Consider the following 21,211-nt stretch of genomic DNA (forward strand, 5'->3'; position numbering starts at 1 on the left):
TCCAGGCTCTAAAATTACTTAAGTGCACCTCTGCTTGCAGTGTCACCTCTGCCTACACACACACACACTCACTCACTCACACACTGCAATATGGATTTCATAACGCTGTATTTGCAATGCAATTTTGCTCTTTATCAAAAACATATTTTCATAAAATAACTTTATTATTAAATGCATATTACATTTACAAATGTTTAGCTAACATGAATGAATCACCCCACCCACACACACCCAGGACAACTTGGGCATGAAAAGCACAATCTCCTATCTTTGCGTCTACGTTTTTTGCGTAGAGGAGCAGTAGGAGAAGGCAAGTCTCCGAAGCCCGCAAGTGAGTCCTGCAGTGTCCCCTCTGGGCAGTGGGCGCTTCCGCCCCTCTATAAACGCCCCGGGGCGTCCATAGCAACCAGGAAGTCCGGGACGAAGGACGAGGCAGGGGCGCTCTAGGAATGCGTTAGGTCTATGCCCGCCGCTCGCAGCCGGATGGGCAGTGCGCACGCGCAGCAGCCATTTTGGATTTGGAACCCGGCGGAGGGTGAGTGTGAGTCCGGGGCTTGGAGCGGGGGTTGCGGGGTCGCCGCTTGGTGGTGCCGGCTGCGACCCTTCCGGGCTTGGGCGGGGGCTCTGGGCCGCCACGGTCCGGCCTGGGTGTCTCTCTCGCCCTCGTGGTGCTTGGAGCTGCTGGGGTTTCTCCTTTGCCGGGAGTAGGGATGACTTGGCAGCGCCGCTGCAGGAAGGCCAGGGCCGGCGGAGTTGCTGCTGCAGGCGCTGCCAGGCAGGCATTCAACTGGCCTAGTTTTCCTCGCCATGGCGATCTACCTTATGCCGGCCCAAGACCGTAATAAAGATCGACTGCTGATTAGCATTCCCTCTAACAGAGAATTCCAGAGGTGGTTGACTACAACTCCCAGCATCCCCAGCTGCGATGGCCTTTGGCTGGAAATTATGGGAGTTGTAGTCAACCATCTCTGGGATTCCCTCTTAGAGGCAACACTGTTGCTGATTCATTCATAGGCTTTGTTTAAAGCGATGATTTAAAAAAGAAAAAAGCTCTTTTCTGCTATGCAATACAGATATGACAGATATTTATATACCGCTTTCCAACCAAAGTTTGTTTGTTTGTTTATGTAATGGATTTCTATACCGCCCCAAACCAAAGTTCCCAAAGAGGTTTACATAGATATAAATAAAATGGCTCCCTGTCCCCAAAGGGCTTGCAGTCTTAAAAAAAGGGGGAGAGAGAGAAATATAAGATAGACAGTAGGAACAGCCACTGGGGATGGATAGGGCCAGTTGCTCTCCCCCTACTCAAGAAAGGGAATCACCACTTTAAAAAGGTGCCTCTTTGCTCAGTTAGCAGGGGAGAAAGTGTCATGCACTTGTCAAAGCTGGCGGAGGGAAAAGAAGTGATTCTCTCTTCCATCCTCATTACCAGGTGAAAAAGGAGGATTATGGCCTTCTTCCTTCGGGTAGATGTAACTTTGCCCCCTGCTCTTTCCGTTCAGCTGGGGTGATCCCCTCCATAGTCTAGGTCCACCTGGATCGCTACCTCAAAGTGCTTGCTAATTCAGTTACCTTTGTGTGAGTGTGCCCCCTAAACTTGAATTCACTGTTTACAAGTTTCTCTCTCTGTATCAGTGTGGTGAGTGTGGTCCATGAAGGTGTATGCTACAGTACATTGGTTAGTCTTTGAAGACTAACCAATTGCTGCACTAAATTGGTTTGACCCCTGCTAACTGAGCAGAGAGACACCTTTTAAAGTGGTGATTCTCTTATATTTAGCAAGGGGAGAGCAACTGGCCCTATCCAACCCCAGCACAGAATCCCTCCAGTGGCTGTTGTTGGTATCTGTCTTGTGTTTTTTTTTAGGTTTTGAGCCCTTTGGGGACGGGACCATCTTATTTATGTATTATTTATTTTTTCTGTGTAAACTGCTTTGAGAACAGTATATAAATATTTGTAGTAGTTGTTGTCTTTAAAGAATGAGAATGTGTCTCTAGTCTTGCTTTCACAATTGCTATAGCAGAGGAAGACTGTAGCATCTTATTTATTTTATTTTTCTATGTGACTTTTATTGAAAAGAGGTAAATAAATATTCATAATAGTAGTCCATTTCACTTCTATGAGAACAAACCATCTATCTGTTTATCTATCTATCATATGTTTATACCGCCTGATATGTAAATCTCTAGGTGGTGTACAAATCCTTTACAGCAATCTCTCGTATGTATGCATGCATGCACCCATTGTTTTAAAAAGTTATGTACCAAATGCTGCATGCATATTTTATAAATTAATCCAAAGTAAGTGCATGGTACACATAATTGTGTGCAAATATACAGCATAGCAATCTAATCCCTATAGGAAGAGGATTCTTGTCAAATTGCATCACTGCTAACACGATTACAAGGATCTATCCAATGACAGAATTATTATTATTATTATTATTATTATTACATTTATATCTCGCTCTTCCTCCAAGGAGCCCAGAGCGGTGTACTACACTTGAGTTTCTCTTTCACAACAACCCTGTGAAGTAGGTTAGGCTGAGAGAGAAGCGACTGGCCCAGAGTCACCCAGCAAGTCTCATGGCTGAATGGGGATTTGAACTGGGGTCTCCCGGGTCCTAGTCCAGCACTCTAACCACTACACCACGCTGACTCTCCTTGTCATCCAAGTTTAATTCCTGGGATATAAAATCCAACTCTGTTTTTCAAAGATTTACCAAACCTGGAGGGGAGGGGGGAAGAGAAGAGAAAGCTACAACTCCTGAAGTGAAAACTAAAGTATTTGAGTAATAGTTACTTCCCAAACAAAAGACATGGGGTGCGCTATCGGACACCACTATGTGGTAGCCAGAAGTTAAGTGTTAAAATAATTTAATGAGTAACATTGTGGTTTTGATACTGGCTGGATAACCTGACCTATTCTAGTAGTGGTTACAACTCCCTAAGTTTGTAGGCAACGTGAAACTGCAATTTGTTCCTAAAGTGAAAGCAAAAGTGTTGAGTCTCTTCTTGTGTGTGTCTGGAGGCGGGGAGCTCTCAGTTTGTCTGTACAGTACAAGGCAGAATGAACAACATGGTTGAACTATCTCCACAGCTGTGGAGTTGTCTTTTTCTGGCAAAAGAAGAATCCTCTATGGTGCTGTAATGTTCTGAAATAAGAAATGTTCAGCTAAAACAGCAAGGTTTAGTGTCCCTGTTCTTAAATACAGGTATCTTGGTGCTAGCAATGCTTCAGAATAGTTAAACCTGAAGGGTTTCTTCATGTCAGGTCATCATGATGGATTTCTGAACGACCCTTCAGCAATGTTTCCTGGGCTTACAAAAAGGCGCAATAGCAATACGATCAAAACAAGAATGAAAATAGCAGTTACAGATGCTTTGTGAGCAGTGTTCCCTCTAAGGCATGCGCTCACATGTTTGTTTGTTTGGCAGATTTATTGACCGTCTGACTTCCTTATTCAAGGCAGTTTACATAAATTAAAACAATGGCGAAGGCAAGAAAAAGAAGGGAGGGAAAGATGAAGAAAAAACCCACCCAAACACACACACACACACACACACAACTAAAAGCCTGGCAAAATACATAAGTTTTCAAAAGCTTCTTAACGGACAGAAGGGAGGGAGCATTACGAATCTGAGGAGGCAGAGAGCTCCATAAGGAGGGAGCTACAACAGAGAAGGCCCTCCCATGAACCTGGGCCCCATTTACCTCCCCTGGGCCCGTAACTCTCAGAAGGCCCACCTTAGATGGCCTCACAGGGCAGGTCAAAGTTGGATGGGAGAGGCAATCCTGAAGGTACACAGGTGCCAAACCATGAAGGGGTTTTAAAGGTGAGAACCAGCACTTTGAATTGGACTTGGAAGCGAACTGGCAGCCAATGTAGTGACCGCAACAAAGGTGAAACATGGTCATATTTTCTGCTGCCCATAAGCAGCTGGGCCATGGCATTTTGGGCCAGCTGAAGCATCCGAGTCGTCTTCAAAAGCAACCGCAGGTAGAGCACATTGCAGTAGTCCAACTGGGAGATGATGAGGTGATCTTTTTTGATGTCCACTCTGCTGATCTTCGATCCCGCTCAGGTTGAATCAGGAAGGCCCCACTCTGAATGCATGTGTGCGTACACTGCCTTGATACTGCCACCCAGAACAAAACTCATTCCGCACACAGATGGAAAAAATCTAGGAAGAACACTGCTTGTGAGATCTTTTGTGCTTAAAAGGGGGGACATCAAGAGCCATTTTCAAAAACCTGGGGAAATTAAAAAGGCCTGCACCTTTGCCAGAAGGACAACAGAGTGGGCACCATCCCCCTGGGGAGAGAATTCCACAGTGGGGCCACAACCAAGAAGCCTTTATCCCCAGTGGCTACTTGCCACCTCAGATGTTGGGCTCACTGCGTTGAGGGCACAGGCAGGCTGATATGGCAACAGACACTGCATCTTAAAGTATTTTATTTATTTGCTTTCTATCACAGTCATGGCTTGGTGTGAACCAGAACTCTGTCCTTGAGCCTATTTAGTGTCCCAGTGCTTCATTTTGGCACATGTGAAGCAGTAAATCAGAGCAGAGTAATTTTGATTATGTGTGAGTTGTTTTCCTCTTAGCCGCAGCCAGCTTTCACAGATGGGTTTAGAAGCCAGTATTTCCTGGTTGTGAGTGGCTTGAAGGCAGGCTGAGCCTTTTGCTCAACTTCTTTCTAGCTAAAACTTGCAGCTATCCATGAGATGTTCTTGTCAGTTTCAGTATCACATTTGGATTTCAAGTTAAGAAAATAAGAAAAGCCCTGCAGGATCAGGCTAAAGGTGCACCCTGCTTCACTTAGTGTCCAACCAGGTGTATCTAGGAAGGAGAAGTAGTCTTGTGGTAGCAAGCATGACTTGTCCCCTTAGCTAAGCAGGGTCCACCCTGGTTGCATATGAAAGGGAGACTAGAAGTGTGAGCAGCACTGCAAGATATTCCACTCAGGGGATGAAGCCACTCTGGGAAGTGCATCTAGGTTCCAAGTTTCCTCCCTGACAGCAACTCCAAGATAGTACTGAGAGAGATTCCTGCCTGCAACCTCGGAGAAGCCGCTGCCAGTCTGTGTAGACAATACTGAGCTAGATAGACCAATGGTCCGACTCACTATATGGCAGCTACCTATGTTCCTATGAAGCCTGCAAGCAGGGAAAAGCAGGCAAATGCCTCCTCCCAATGGCATTCCCTAGTACCTGAAGTTCAGGGGTATGCCACCTCTGATCTTGATGGAAATATACAGCGATCAAAGCTAGTAGCCGTTGGTAGCTCCATGAATTTGTCTTATTGATTATGTTACTGGACAGGAATGCTTTATTTTGCTTAAACTGTTTATTAAATGTAGCTTTTGATAAATAGGAGACATTATTGGCATGTGTGGCTAAGATTTCCAACTTTTTGATTGTCCCTGTTCCCATGTGTGGGTTTTTTAAATTTATTTTTTACTTTTTATATCCTTCTCTTCCTCCAGGGAGCCCAGGGGAGCTCAGTACTACATAGGAACATAAATTGCCGTATATCGAGTCAGACCATTGGTCTATCTAGCTCAGTATTGTCTTCACAGACTGGCAGCGGCTTTTCCAAGGTTGCAGGCAGGAATCTCTCTCAGCCCAATCTTGGAGATGCTGCCAGGGAGGGAACTTGAAACCTTCTGCTCTTCCCAGAGCAGCCTCATCCCCTGAGGGGAATATCTTACAGTGCTCACTCATCAAGTCTCCCATTCATATGCAACCAGGGCAGACCCTGCTTAGCTAAGGGGACAAGTCATGCTTGCTACCACAAGACCAGCTCTCCTCTACATACTTAGGTTTCTCCTCACAACCACCCTGTGAAGTAGGTTAGGATAAGAGAGAAGTGACTGGCCCAGAGTCACCCAGCAAGTCTCATGGCTGAATGGGGATTTGAACTCGGGTCTCCCTGGCCTAGTCCAGCACCCTAACCACTACACCATGCTGGCTCTCCGTTCTAGCATGTACTAGCATGTTGCTAGTAGCAATTGTCTTCCCTGCTAAAAAAAATATTGGCAGGGGAAGCTTTCCCTAATGTGGGGTAATGGTGGAGACAGTTTCAGCTGCTGCATTTCAGTGTGAGAGGTTGCTGCTAATGACACAGGAGCACTGTCCGGTGTGGGGTGACGTCCATCTAACGCTTGTTTTTGTGTTTGTTTTTCCAGCATAGTGCAACTGAGAAGCAACATGGTGAGTACTATTTTATAAGCATTAAGCTATGTAAGCGGTGTGTGTCTTACAGTTGGATGTAGGAGTGTTTTTGAACTGAGTGTCAAGCTGTCTGGAAAAGGATGCTAATGGAGTGGGGAAAGAGGATATGCCAGTAAATGTACAGAAATAATGCCGAACAAATATGCTTCTCCCCTGCATTCAGATCACACACAGAAATGGAACCCAGGGAGACAGGCTGACTTGATTTTCCTATGGTTCCCATTCAGTGTTCCCTCTAACAGGTATTCCCAGAGGTTGTTGATTACAACTCACAAAATCCCCAAGCAAAGGCTGTTGCAGCTGGGGATGCTGGGAGTTGTAGTCCACAACATCTGGGAATCCCTGTTAGAGGAAACACTGTTCCCGTTGAATTTCCTGGGACAAGTGAGAAGGGCTGTATTTGAGGTCCAGCTGAGAGGGTCAGACCTTGCAGGGGTGGGTTTAGCTTCCCATCCAAATAGTGTCCAAGGGTACTAATTGACATGCTTGTTCAAAAGTCCTATGGATGTAATACTGCCAGCTGAAGACTTAAAACGTTTCTTCCCCCCTTTGCAGTCTCGAAGATATGATTCCAGAACGACAATCTTCTCCCCAGAAGGTAATCGCAAAAGAGGAAAGGAAACCATTGAAAATCCCAAGTGTTTAATCATTGTTAGCTCATTTGAAATAATTCATGTGTTAACTCTTGTTGGAACAACATGTATGGTACTTAATGAATAATATTCCGAGTATCACATGCATGATCTCTGTCATCCTTACAACAGTCTTGTATAATGAGATCAGTTTTGCATTCTCTTGTTAAAGATGTGAATGACAGTCAGAATAGTGGCTTCTCTAAGGCTGCCTAGTAGGCTAGAACAATGAGTGCTAAGGAAGAGAGGCATGTAAACCATCACCTCTTGCCTCTGCTGTGAAAGCTGGAAGCTGCAAGAAAGAGCAGCAGCAGCCTGGGTGAGGTGGCCCGAGTCCAGAGCTGCACAACGTTGGTGGCCCTTTTGGTCTCCAGGCCCCATAATTGGCCACTGTGTCTGGGGATTATGCAATTTGTAGTCCAAAGCCAGCTGGAGGACCAGAAGTTGTGCAGCCCTGTCCTAGCCTGTGAGGGACTCTTAACATCTGACTGCTTTAATATAGGAGACAACATTGGCAATCTGGGAGGTGGACGCCCTGCCCAGAGGGGGCTCTGACTAACGCTCCCTGCTAACTGAGTAAAGAGGCACCTTTAAATAGTGGCGATTCTCTTATATTTAGCAAGGGGAGAGCAACTGGCCCTATCTAGCCCCAGCACAGCATCCCTCCAGGGGCTGTTGCTGGTATCTGCCTGACAGTTATTTTTAGATTGTGAGCCCTTTGGGAACAATCAACCATCTTATTTATGTATACTTTGGTTGAAGAGCAGTATATAAATATTCTTCATCATTGGACTCTACCATCCTGATTATTTGCGTCTTCGTGTACAGTCGTTCCTCACCAACGGCGGTTTTCCCAATCGCAGTTTTGAATATCCACGACTGGGAAATTGTGACTGGTCTCGCCGACCCGAGTATCCATGGTTTGGCAAGATTTTTCAGTGATGGGGGTGGTGGTGTTTCCGCAATTTGGGGGGATTCAGAGGTTCAATCCACTCATTCCTCTTGCCGACCCAGCCAACTCCTTGCAATTTAAAGTGGTTTTTAGTGTTGGGGGCAGGGGTGTTCAAAAGTGCCTTTGGGTGATTTGGGCGGTGGCCAGATTTTTACAAAGGTTCAACTTGCTCACTCCTCTTGCTTATTCTTGGTGATTTTAAGGGATTCTGGGTGATTTTTGGCAATTTTTGGTATTTTTTTTCTTTGATTTTTTGGTCTTTTTGTGACCACAGTTCCCTTAACCCCCTTTTCCCCATTTATTTCAATTGCTCACCAATTGCGAATTTGCCAACTGCAAGGTTTTGCCAGAATGGAACCCTCGTGATTGGCGAGGGATAATTGTATTTTAAATATATTGTAGGCCACTTCAAAAACTTTGATTAGTAAGTGGGATAAAAATAGTTAAAACCAATAAGTTTGTTGATTGTGGTGAAATTTGGTCTAGAAGACATTTCTGCCCATGAGTCATTCACTATGCTGCATTATCTGTCACTGTTGTTATTATTTCTCTTGCAACTATCTCAGAAATAAATATTCACAACTACATGGCAGTGCTCTCTTTAACTGGGATTCCCAGATGTTGTTGACTACAACTCCCAGAATTCCCAGTTGCAATGGCTTTGTCTTGGGGATTATGGGAGTTGTAGTCAACAACATATGGGAATCCCTGTTAGAGGGAACACTGCCACATGGACCCGCAGAGCTAAATCCCCCTGGTCAGAGGGGAGGGCAGATCTGGAAGGCTTTTTTCGCTGTCCCTCAAGGCATAAAAGATTGCTTACAATATCTTAGTTTTATAACAGCTGAGCATCTGATAATTCATTTGAATCTTGATACCTTGCAGTAGACCTTAGAAATAATTTTAATGCAAAATAATGCCCTATAAAAGTAATGGCCTTTTTATTTGTAACTTGCGTTTCTTCCAAATAGTGAAAACCCAGTTGCAGGGGAGCAACAGTAGGAGAGAGGGCATGCCCCCAGCTCTTGCCTGTGGGCTTCCCAGAAGCATCTGGTGGGCTACTGTGTGAAGCAGGACGCTGGACTAGATGGGCCTTGGGCCTGATCCAGCAGGGCTGTTCTTATGTTCTATGTTTGTACAGTTTGGTCAATTACTGGCTTTGCTAATGCTTTCCCTAGGTCGCCTGTATCAGGTTGAATATGCTATGGAAGCCATTGGACATGCAGGCACCTGTCTAGGAATTTTAGCAAACGATGGAGTATTGCTGGCAGCGGAACGACGCAACATTCACAAACTTCTGGATGAAGTCTTTTTTTCAGAAAAAATATACAAGCTCAATGAGTAAGTTGACTTCAGTTATAAATTGCTTTTTATATGCATGTAGCAAAGCCTGATTTAATGCTTAGTTTTAAGTAGCTGTCATAACAATTATTGGGGCAAGGAATCATCATTTATTATTTATTTATTTTTCTATGTAGTAGTAGTAGTAGTAGTAGTATTGAAGCCTGATGAGAATTTTTGACTTTAGGTTATGATATGTTGGCCTTGTTGGTTCCCTGCCCCTTCCAACTTGATTTTACATGTTTCTCTTAATTCCTAGCAAGGATTTTTTTTTTTTTAGTAAATATGTATTTTAATGTATGTAGAATGTATGTTCTGTTTTTAAGTTAAAAGTTTAATCAGTTCTTCATGCAGCCTTTTACATGTTGATTCAAAGAAACTGGCTGTGTAGGGAATGATCCAGTGTATGATGACAGGGTAGGCAGCCTTGGCACTCAGTGGAGAGCTGGTCTGGTGGTAGCAAGCATGCCTTGTCCTCTTTGCTAAGCAGGGTCTGGCCTGGTTACGTTTGAATGGGGGACTAGAAGTGTGAGCACTGTAAGATATTCCCCTCAGGGGATGGAGCTGCTCTGGGAAGAGCAGAAGGTTCCAAGTTCCCTCCCTCGCAACATCTCCCAGATAGGGCTCAGAGAGATTCCTGCCTGCAACTTTGGAGAAGCCGCTGCCAGTCTGTGTAGACCAGGGATTCTCAAACTTTGGTCCTCAGGTGTTATTGGACTTCAGCTCCCATAATCCCCAGCCTCAGTGGCCTTTGGTTGGGGATTATGGGAGTTGAAGTCCAATAACACCTGAGGACCCAAGTTTGAGAATCACTGGTGTAGACAATACAGAGCTAGATGGACCAAGGGTCTGACTTGGTAGAAGGCAGAGTCCTCTGTTCCTATGTAACTGTTGAACTACAACTCGCATTGTACTACAAATATTTATATACCGCTTTTCAACCAAAGTTCTCAAGGTGATTTACATAGAAAAATAAATAAGATATTTGCTTGTCCCAAAAGGGCTCACAATCTAAAAATAAACATGAGGCAGACACCAGCAACAACCACTGGAGGCATGCTGTGCTGGGGTTGGATAGGGGTAGTTACTATCCCCCCCCCCCCCCAATATAAGAGGTGTGCACAGAACCGGTTTGCTGAGTTTGGTTCCAAGTATGGCCGAACTGGTTCGCTGGCTGGTTTGGGGTGGTATTCTTGTAAAGGAGAATCTGGCGAGGATTCCCCTTTACAACTGAAGGGGTATTCCGTATAGGAAGGTGGGGTGAGGGGGAAAGAAAGGGTACTTTGTACCTTTTTTATTTTTCAGGCGGCAGAAGAGACATCGGCTATGGGAGCTTCTCCAACCCCACCTTCCACCCCTGTTGGCCTCCCGAAGAGCAGCCCAGGCCAGCTGGGGCCCGATTCGGGTTTCCCCATGTGCACAAAGGCTCAAACCAGGCTTCTCTTTGGAAGGCCAGCGCGGGGGGTGGAGGAGCTCCTGCCACTTCTGCTGATATCTCTGCTGCCATCCGCCGCCACCATCCCCACCAGCTGAAAAATAAAGATACGAAGTACACTCCCCCCCGCCACCTTACTATAGGGAATGCCCTTTTACTTCTAAAGTACCCAGAATGTTGGGGGCAATATGCTAAAATCATTGTAAACCGCTTAGAGAGCTCTGGCTATAGAGCGGTATATAAATGTAAGTGCTATTGCTATTGCTAAAAGGGAACCCTCGACAGATTCCCCTTTACAAGTCTACCCTCCGAACCAGTTCAGACCGGTTCTATTAGAACCGGAGCCAGTCCGGTTCAGACTTGGACTGGCACCTCCCTTTGGTGTGCCGGTCTGGTTTGAACTCAAACTGGCTGACACACAACCCTATAAGAGAACCACCACTTTGAAAGGTGCCTGTTTACTCATTTATACAGTTTATCAGCTGGTATACAGTTATATAGAGATTCATGTGTCCCTTGAGCCCCGTGTAGTGGCTGGCTGGAGCGAAGTACATGAAAGTATTACGAAATGCTGCCTGTACTCTGCAAAGTGGTAGAGAGAACTTTAGGCCTAACCCCGAGATCTTCTCTCCTTCAGGGACATGGCGTGCAGTGTTGCTGGCATAACGTCAGATGCCAACGTGCTAACCAATGAACTGAGGCTGATTGCGCAAAGGTATGAGCATGGACACCTTTGGAAATGGCTTTTCACCGAATGATTGAAATTGGTGACAAGCCAACTTCAGTCTCAAACTAAAATGCCACAAAAATTGTTGGAACGACTTCTTTGTGACACTGTAATAAAAATTTTAATGGCCAAAAATTGTACCAAAAAATTGTACAAAAAATGTACACCTTTTGTAGAGATCTGTTGCTGTTATGTTACGTACATATAATCTGCATATTATGTATATATGCCCTGTCTATCAGGACAGGGCTACTCAACGGTGGTCCTCCTGTTTTGACATTATGTATTTTACGACATCTTTCCCAGTTCCTTTCCCCCAACCCCAACCCCGCCCCCAAGCCCAACCTTACCTTCCCCTTTCAACACTGGTTGCGGGAAGATGAGAAAAGAAAGGAGAGATGGAAAGAGAAAGAGGGAGAGAGAAGGAGAACACAAGTGGGGGTGGGAGGGAAGAGGAGAAGGGATACTCACCATTGCACTAGTAGGTGTGGGTAGATCAAAGGGGTTTCTATTCTAAGAACAGTTCAAGGAAGTTGTCCCAGATTTCTGACCATTTATCTGATTTATTTACTTTTTCTAAGGGCCCATTTTTCATGTGTTTATTTATGTTTTTATTTTTTGGACATTTTGTATTTTAACTGTGGCCCTCCTGTAGATGTTGGCCTACAACTCCCATAAACCCTATTGGCCCCTGTGGCTGTGGATTATGGGAGTTGTAGTCCAAAAGCAGCTAGCCCTGCTCTAGATGCATGTTTGTCTGCAAAGTCTAAAAGGAAGTCCCTGCTCCAAGAGGCTTACAGTCTATAAGGATGTACATCCAGTTTCTAGAAGTATGTACGTTCAGTTGTGAAATTTGCTGCCTAGAAGTAGATAAGTATTTCCATTTCCAAAGGAGCCAATTACTCCTTTGAAAGGAGCCAATTTCTCCTTGGACCAAGAAAATGAAAAATTCATCTTTCTTCGAAGTAGACTTTATTAGGATTGGCCTGTAAATCCCTCTGAGGTCAATTAGACTTAGTGGCTGAGCAGTAGTTACAGCAAAGAGAGATCGCATGCCTCATTAAAAGTCTTTAAAAATAGAATAACATTCCTCAAGGATAGTCCCAGTGTATCAGATCCTGCCTCCGCATAAGAGACCGCGAAGGACAATCTCTCCTTACAGTTACATAATTTTTTGCTGAGACAGCAGAGTCATGTATACTCTTTGTAAGAACCAGAGAAAAAAATGACACTTTGCAGTGTGTTAATTCAGTCAGCAATACTCAATATTTCTGGACCCACCTTTAACCCCAACCAGCTACATGGGACCCACTTTTTCTTAACTATAGATGTTTGGTATTTTGCTCCTCTTCCCATCCCCTTGTTTATTTCTTTCCTTGAACCCCTCCGCCATCTCTCTGTTCTTACTCCCACTTCCATCTTCCATAAAAGACAAAAGGAGATGGTCTATAGCCCAGTTTTAGGTCCCGCCCCACCAGCTGGACCAGTGGGTTCAATGAACTGGACACTTGCCACTTGGATAAACGAATCAGCTTGTTTATAATATAGACCTTATTATGGTAAAAATCTGGTATTTCATGTTTACCCTGCCATACCTTGAAGGTAAGGGTTTGCACAAAACCGGCTGGCCTGGTTCGGTTCGAGGCTGAACTGGACCTGGACTGGGCCAGTTTGGTTTTGCCCCCCATCGAACCCCCACCCCCGGGTTTGGTGGTGGTGGGGATTCGCGAACATTTTTTGTTTTTTAAAAATTGTTTTTTAAAGTACTTACCCTCTCCAGGGGGCTTCTCCAAGGCTGTGGGGGTGGGGTGGAGTCACACACCCCCAGCTGGCCTTCCTTATGTCAAAAAGCACCCGGCTTGTTCCGGGCCTTCCCCCGCTCGCCATGGCTATTTTAGAGGCGGCCAGGCATGCACAGTGGACCTCTGCGTGGCTTGGGTGGCCTGGCCACGCAGGGGCCTAATGCGCATGTGCAGTGGCTTCCAAAATGGCTGCTGTGATGAGGGAAAGGCCTGTAACAGACCAAACAATGCCCAGAACGGGTGGTTTTTGGCAAAATGGAGGCCAGCAGCGGGAGGGGGAACCTCTGCTGGGGGACCCCCCATGGCCTTGGAGAAGCCCCCCAGAGGGGAACAACCAGTGGGGGTTCGGTCCGGGGTTGGTTCGAACCGGGGGTGGTTCGGCTTGACCCCGAACTGTAGAAATGAGCCGGCTCAACTTTGAGCCGGGTTGCATATCCCTACTTCAAGGAGGTAATGTACATGTAAAATCTCATGGAATTCTTATTCATGCATACAGAGGCAATATTGTTTTAGGCTATTGCATCCGATTCATCAGAATTGTCCTAACTTCTAGGTATCTGTTGCAGTACCAGGAACCCATTCCGTGTGAGCAGTTGGTAACCGCCCTGTGTGATATCAAGCAAGCTTACACACAGTTTGGAGGTAACACTTTCCTTTTGTCAAAGATAACTTGAAACCAGAGCTGCCCACCTTTGGCCCTCCAGAGTTGTTTTGGGACTACACGTCCCATTATCCCCTGCCATAGTGGCCAGTAGTCAAGGATCATGGGAGTTGTAGTCTAGTACATGCAGGAGAACTGAAGTTGTGCAGCCCTGCTTTAAACAGTTTGCACAATTCTATGGCCTGCTGTATGAAATCTCTTGACAGCGGAGTACGCAAGGTCTCCACTTCCTCCATCGATGGCTAAATGTTGCTTCTGAATAAAGGGTAGTTCTGTGAGAGCAAGCAGGTTCTCAATTTGCCGATAAACATGGAGCTCATTTGCAAAATTAGGGTCTGACGTGGTGCTTCTTGGAAAGAAACCTGTGCAGATGTGGCTGCTTTAAGTCTATTTCAGTGGTGACACGTTGATAGAAAGCTTCTCTCGATACTGAGTCACTTCAGTTAGCTCCACTACCATGGAGGAAATTCCTGTGAGGAACTGTTTAAAGTGTGGTTGCCTACCTCTTATCCAGGCAATCTCTAAATACTTTCTTGCTAGGCTGGAGAGCTGGTCTTGCGATAACAAGCATGAATTGTTCCCATTGCTAAGCAGGGTTTGCCTTGGCTTGCATTTGAATGGGTGACTACATGTGAGCACAGTAAGATATTCCCCTTGAGGGGTAGAGCCACAGCTCAGAGGAGGAGCATCTGCTTTGCATACCGAAGATCCCAGGTTCAATCCCTGGCAGCATCTCCTGCTAGGGTTGGGGAAAGACCCCTGCCTGGAACCTTGGAGAGCTGCTGCCAGTCAGTGTAGACAGTCCTGAGCTAGATGGGCCAAGCGTCTGGCTCGGTATAAGTCAGCTGCCTTTGCTCATGTGTTGTCTTTCAGAAAACCTCTTTGGGTCTGCCATGCCATGTATTGTACTTACTCACCAAACCAGTCCTCATCACTTCCTGTCTCTTGCCCATTCCCTTAGGGAGGCAGAGGGTCTTCTTTGGGAGAACCTTTTAAAATAAAAATGGGCAGCAGACCTTCTTGGTTCTGTTTTTGAGGTTGCCCAAGCAGTGTTTCCTGGCTGACCTGGGTATTTGATCTGTAACTCCATTCGCTGGCACTCAAAACAGATACATTCCTCCATGAGACACATCCACGAGTGAAGTATCTCTTCGGAATCGTCGGCAGGGTGTTTTCCCAGCTCAGTTTAGGATTCCTTATGTGGTCCGGACATACTTATCAGCACTTGTTTGAGGAGGAGGAGGCCCTGCTAGCATTCTCCTCCACGTTGCCTGTGTGTTTGTGGTACCTAAACTTTGCAAACCCAGCCATTTGAACGGCACCTCGTGGCTGTAGCTTCCTAGGAATATAGGCAGCTGCCTTCTACCGACTCAGACACTTGGTCCATCTAGCTCAGTATAGTCTACACTGACTGGCAACGGCTCTCCAAAGGTTCAGGCAGGGAACCTTTCTCAGCTCTACCTGGAGATGCTGCCAGGGAGTGAACCTGGGACCTGCGATGCTCTGCCACTGAGCTACGGCCCCATCCCCTAAGGGGAATATCTCACAGCAGACAGGAGTCTCCCATCCAAATGCAAGCCAGGGTAGACCATGATTGTCAAAAAGGGACTAGTCATGCTTAGGGATGTGCGTGGGACCGGTAAGGGCCTCCGAAGCGGTTTGATCGGCCGGCGGGTCCGCTGGTTCGAAGGCAGGGGAAGGTGCACTTATCCCTCCCTCCCCTTTACTTCCACTGGCGCTCCGTTTGTAAAGTCCCCATCGGGGTGGCAGCGTTCCTCTCTGCCACCCCGTGTCCTCTCTGGCCAGAAGTGCCAGGTGCGCATGCACATGCTGCACTTGCGGGCGTGCACACACACCCAGCATGCACATGCGGCTACATCCGGCCAAAGAGGGCACGGGACGGCAGGGAGATATGCTGCCGCCCCGATGGGGATTTTACAAACAGAGCGCCAGCAGGGGAAAAGCAGAGGGAGGGGTAAATGCACCGTCCTCTGCCCTTAAAGCGAAGCTTGCCTCGGCCCGCCTTCGAACCGGCCCCTGCCAGTTCCATGTGCATCCAGCTCAGGACCAGCTGTCCACCCATTCATTCCTGGGTGAAACGGCGCTTTCTGCATGTTGCTATCCACATGTTTATAAAAACAATAATGGTTGTCCTCTTCTTAAGACCTTGGGAGCTATTGGGACCTGGCTGCTGACAGAAGACACGTTTCCGTGTGACCTGAAAAAGAGATGAGAGCAGGGTGCTTGAACTGTGACCGGGTGCATGACGCAACCTAGGCCGGTGCTACTGTGCCGTAATTCTCTACCAGTTACTGGGTTAAGTCTTGCCCTTCTTGGATGTATCACACGGAGCGGGCTCAGCTTTGTGCTGAAAGCAGCAGGCCTGGAAGTCAACGGATCTAATGAAGATAAAGCAGTTCAATCAATAAGAACAAATTGTCCTTTGGTGCTGACCCTCGGGTATAGAAAAGCCCAGCGCAAAACATGGGACTTATTTTCAAGCTGTTCTTGAATTAATTCATCTGTTTGCGCAGACCTTGTGATACTTGAAAAGAGCTGCCTGTCTTGGCTGATTTCTGAAATGTGTTTTGGGGGCATTTGTGTTTGGAAAAGACTTGCTTTAGAATAGCAGGGCGAACTCAGTCCTTTGTATGAGTAGTTGTATTAAATCACCCTTGAACGCCGACTCCTTGAGAAAATGAAGGAATGCCGTAAAAGCAAATGGGGGCGGGGGGAGGTTTCCACTAGCATTTTATTCTTCTCCATATCTTTCCCATGGGGGATGCTCCCCCTCAACAAAAACACACAGAATCCAGCAGAATATCGGACTTACCAGCAGCCAGAGAACTCTCTTAAGCAGGGAGCTTTCTCCAGCCCCTCCTCCCTGTAACTTCCTGGCTGGAACAGCTGCTAATCCATCAGCTCCACCTTCTGATCCCTAGTGGGTGGCTCTTGGCATCACCTACTCAAGGATGTAAAAATCGGGTAGAAAATACAGCCCCTGAAGCCAGAAGGATCTGTATTTTTTCCACCCATTTTTACTGCCTTGTGGGGGCCGGGCCAGGCCAGCGCCCCCTAGCAATCAGACTGGTTGGAGCAGCCTGATGAGCAGGCTGTTCCAGCCAGTAAGGGCAAAACAGGAAGTTAGGGCGAGGAGGGGTTGGAGGAAGCTCTCTGCTCCGGGGAGTTCTCTGGCTGTTGTAAGTCTGATCTTCCTGAGTTTGTTTTTTGTTTGAGGGCAGGGAGGGGGCGAGAGAGAACAAGAGAGAAGGGGACGGTGGATGGCAAGACTTGGGGGGAGAGAGAGAGAGAGAGAGAGGAAAAGAGGCTTTCGGGGGGGTCTTGATGGGGGGGCAGGTTTGATGGGGGCTTGGAGGGAGAGAGAGAGAGACTTGGTGAGGAGGGGCTTGGGGGGGTGTGTGTGGCAGGCGGGCTTGGTGAGAGAGATTGATAAGGGGGCATGGCAAGAGAGAGAAGTCCACAATTGGCTCCACCTCTCACTGTCCCTGGCTCTGCCAATCACCTGCCCTGCCTCGCGCCGCTCCCCGCCCCTCGCCCGCAGGAGTCACCATCCACCACTGATAGAAAAGGATTTTGCAGTCTTGACTCCCTCCTGCTTAAAGCCAGACTCAAGGCAAATTGTGCCTAAAGTAAAGTGTGCCGTCAAGTCGGTGTCAACTCCTGGCGCCCACAGAACCCTGTGGTTGTCTTTGGTAGACTCCAGGAGGGGTTTCCCATTGCCATCTCCCAAGCAGTATGAGATGATGCCTTTCAGCATCTTCCTAAATCGCTGCTGCCTGATATCGGTGTTTCCCATAGTCTGGGAAACATACCAGCGGGGATTTGAACCGGCAACCTCTGGCTTACTAGTCAAGTCATTTCCCTGCTGTGCCATGAGGTGGCTAAATTGTGCCCACTTAATCTAAAACACTCCTAATCTTGTGTTTAACAGGAAAACGTCCTTTTGGTGTTTCTTTGCTGTACATTGGCTGGGATAAGCATTATGGGTTCCAGCTGTATCAGAGTGATCCTAGTGGAAACTATGGAGGATGGAAGGCCACCTGCATTGGAAACAATAGTGCTGTAAGTTACTTGGCCATCTCTCGCAGTAAGCGTTCTCTTCGGTGCTCTTGGAAATCATGGCTTTGCAAGTGTACAACAGTAGCATGTCTGTGCTGAGCGTCAGCTAGCAGGCTTTGCGACGTGAACGGTCCTGCTCCCCTCCAGCTAAACTGCCGTGTCATCTTTCTCGTTCTCTTACAGTCGGCTGTGTCAATGTTAAAGCAAGACTACAAAGAGGGAGAAATGACCTTGAAATCTGCACTTGCTTTAGCTGTCAAAGTCCTGAATAAAACCATGGATGTTAGTAAACTCTCAGCAGAGAAAGGTGAGCAGCGGCATTCCCGCGGATGTAAAGATTTAGGATGCAATTGGTTTTGCCCTTTCCTAGGGAGATGTGGGCTAGATGTGATGTGATGTGAGCCAGCGTGGTGTAGTGGTTAGAGTGCTGGACTAGGACCAGGGAGACCCGAGTTCCAATCCCCATTCAGCCATGAGACTTGCTGGGTGACTCTGGGCCAGTCACTTCTCTCTCAGCCTAACCTACTTCACAGGGTGGTTGTGAGGAGAAACCTAAGTATGTATTACACCGCTCTGGGCTCTTTGGAGGAAGAGCAGGATATAAAATGTAAAATTAATAAAATAATAAAATAAATAAATACATGTTACAGTAGGTAGTTTTCAGTGCTCCCTTTAACAGGGATTCCCAGATGTTGTTCACTACAACTCCCAGCATCCCCAGCTGCAATGGCCTTTAGCTGGGTATTATGGGAGCTATTATTATTATTATTATTTTTTACATTTATATCCCGCTCTTTCCTCCAAGGAGCCCAGAGCAGTGTACTACATACTGAGTTTCTCTTTCACAACAACCCTGTGAAGTAGGTTAGGCTGAGAGAGAAGTGACTGGCCCAGAGTCACCCAGCTAGTTTCATGGCTGAATGGGGATTGGAACTCAGGTCTCCCTGGTCCTAGTCCAGCACTCTAACCAATACACCACGCTGGCTCAACAACACCTGGGAATTCCTGTTAGAGGGAAGACTGATAGTTTTGCTAATCCTCAATACTGTATAACTGTACTGTTTAAAAATGCATCATCTAGGAAGATTTCTCCCTGATCTTGTAAAGGGTGGCATAACACTGCTGAGTCAATATTATGCTTGCAAATTAATGATATGGGATGGGGTCACAATCAGCAGCAAGAATGTTATTAGGTGACCATTGCTATCGTTTGGATGCCACAGAAGACTGAAATCCTCGTTTTATCTTACAAAGAGCAGCAGCCACCAGTGGGTAGAAAGCTTCCACATGAGAGCTGTGGCCATCGTGTTTGATGTGGTCAAGGTTATGCACAAATAATTTAGATCACAGATGCACTTCTTTGGCGGGGAAGAGCTCTCCACTGAGAGGGGATGCTTTCTAAAAAAAATGGTGTTCATTGTGGATTGCAAGTAGCTCTGACGTGTTTAGCAGTCTTGTTATTTAAATTAAGGAACTTCAGTATCTGCTAAGACACCATTCGATTTTCCATCCTTTATTTTAGGTATTAGTGTTGCTGTTTTCTGCTGTTATAAAATATAATTAGTTCAATGTGTATTTAAAGTGGGGAGTGTGTTTTGAACCATTGAATTGGAAATAATTTTAACCTCGTTTTAAATTGTTGTAATGTTTGAATTTTGTTTTAATGGTGTTTTTATTGTAAACCACCCAGAGGCGTAAGTTTTGAGCGGTACAGAATTATGTTAAATAAATAAAGGCAATCTCCTTCATATGTATGTGTCACAAGGTGGTCCGTTATACTTTTGGAGGGACTGCATCCCTGACTTTTTTGGGCTGTCCCACATTCTCAATTAGCTCTGGAGACTGAGCTAATTTAATACTTGAGAATTTAAATGTAATATTTAAACTCCTTGTGTTTCAGTTGAAATTGCAACCCTGACCAGAGAGAACGGAAAGACGTTAATAAGGGTGCTAAAGCAAAAAGAAGTGGAAGTGTTGATAAAGAAACACGAAGAAGAAGAAGCCAAAACAGAACGCGAAAAGAAAGAAAAAGAGCAGAAGGAAAAAGATAAATAAATCAATCATCTTGAAAGTGAGAGAGGGCCCACTTCAATAAACGAATACAGCTTCTCACTACATATATGCTGGTAGAGTGAATATTGTTTATTGAATTGGTTCCTTTATGCCTCTGAAACAATTTAGCCCTGCTTGGTGTATTACAATGTTTCAGTTCTTCTCATGTCTGTTTCTTTTTATTACATAATAAAAAAATATTAAAAATGGTACAAGCAAAGTTCTTATTGTTGCATCAGTAGCGCCCAGTGTGCTAATATGGAAGGAAACCTTTTGGTTAGATATGTTTGATACCTTGGAATGGTGTTCAGCAGAACCAAATTGTTTGCTTTTTGTAGAGTGGCGTGCGTGGGAGGGAGAGACTGATACATTTGCAAATCTTGTTCTTTAAAGATCACCAGAGGAGAAGTAAAATGGTTAGTATCCAAACTTGACCAAAATAAATTACACACACCACCAAAGGCTAATCCTAGGAGTCACAAGCTAGTCTCGTAGCAAGCATGAATTATCTATCCCCTTTGCTAAGCAAGGTCCACCCTGGTTTGCATTTGAATGGGATACTAAATGTGTGAGCACTGTAAGGTATTCCGCTTAGGGGATGGAGCCACTCTCGGAGGAGCATCTGCATGCTTGCCTGCAGAAGGTTCCAAGTTCCCTCCCTGACATCTCCCCAAGATAGGGCTGAAAGAGACTCCTGCTTACAAACTTATTTATTTTGTTTGTTTGTTTATATCTATCTAAACCGCATTGGGAACTTTTGTTGAAAAGCAGTATGTAAATATTTGTATTCGTATTTGTAACCTTGGAGAAGCCACTGCCAGTATTGTAGACAATACTGAGCTAGATGGACCAATGGTCTGACTTGGTATAAGGCTGCTTCCTATGTTCCTATATTGACAACTCCCTTTAGAAGATTTAATAAAGATAATCTTGAATCTTCCAGTAAAGATAAGAGTATATACTAGAGACAAAGGGGTGACAAAAGAGAGGCAATCTAGGATATGCATTCAAAAGGTTCCTCAGGGATGCTCTTGAGATACCCAGGATGCAGATAGATGCGATGTGGGAAGGTGCTGAAAGGCATCATCTCACACTGCGCAGGAGATGGCAATGGTGAATCCCTCCTGTATTCTACTAAAGACAACCACATGGCTCTGTGGTCACCAGGAGTAGACACTGACTCGAGGGCACAACTTTATCACAAGACCAGCTCTCCTCCCGTAAGGGAAACTACCAGCTGCACTGAGTTACTGCTGTTCCACAGCAGAAAAGGCCAAAGGCTCTTCGT

At 45.9% G+C, this 21,211-nt stretch overlaps 1 protein-coding gene across 3 annotated transcripts; it reads left to right on the top strand.

Moving 5' to 3' along the window:
- The first annotated feature begins 446 nt into the window (after nucleotides 1-446).
- On the top strand, nucleotides 447-20,132 carry PSMA4 (proteasome 20S subunit alpha 4). Of its 3 annotated transcripts, none has more exons than XM_053272377.1 (9): nucleotides 447-535; nucleotides 6,196-6,220; nucleotides 6,797-6,839; nucleotides 9,004-9,166; nucleotides 11,239-11,316; nucleotides 13,684-13,772; nucleotides 17,744-17,874; nucleotides 18,055-18,178; nucleotides 19,772-20,132. In XM_053272377.1, exons 2-9 carry the CDS (start codon nucleotides 6,218-6,220, stop codon nucleotides 19,924-19,926), a joined length of 786 nt encoding a protein of 261 aa, XP_053128352.1. In that variant the 5' UTR covers nucleotides 447-535; nucleotides 6,196-6,217; the 3' UTR covers nucleotides 19,927-20,132. The 3 variants fall into 3 exon arrangements, with proteins under 3 accessions (XP_053128352.1, XP_053128350.1, XP_053128351.1); XM_053272375.1 differs by lacking the exon at nucleotides 447-535 and adding an exon at nucleotides 696-775; XM_053272376.1 differs by lacking the exon at nucleotides 447-535 and adding an exon at nucleotides 696-753 and having other exon boundaries at nucleotides 6,195-6,220.
- Nucleotides 20,133-21,211: the final 1,079 nt, after the last annotated feature.

The sequence above is a fragment of the Hemicordylus capensis genome, chromosome 10, assembly GCF_027244095.1.
Source record: "Hemicordylus capensis ecotype Gifberg chromosome 10, rHemCap1.1.pri, whole genome shotgun sequence".
In the NCBI taxonomy this organism is placed as follows: Eukaryota; Metazoa; Chordata; class Lepidosauria; order Squamata; family Cordylidae; genus Hemicordylus; species Hemicordylus capensis.

What these genes read in the sequence shown, in the direction of transcription:
- PSMA4 (XM_053272375.1), top strand. Translation starts at nt 711, where the DNA reads ATGACTTGGCAGCGCCGCTGCAGGAAGGCCAGGGCCGGCGGAGTTGCT. An exon ending in CTGAGGCTGATTGCGCAAAG is followed by an intron (nt 11,317 to 13,683) that starts GTATGAGCATGG and finishes CCTAACTTCTAG; the next exon opens with GTATCTGTTGCAGTACCAGG. An exon ending in TAAACTCTCAGCAGAGAAAG is followed by an intron (nt 18,179 to 19,771) that starts GTGAGCAGCGGC and finishes CTTGTGTTTCAG; the next exon opens with TTGAAATTGCAACCCTGACC.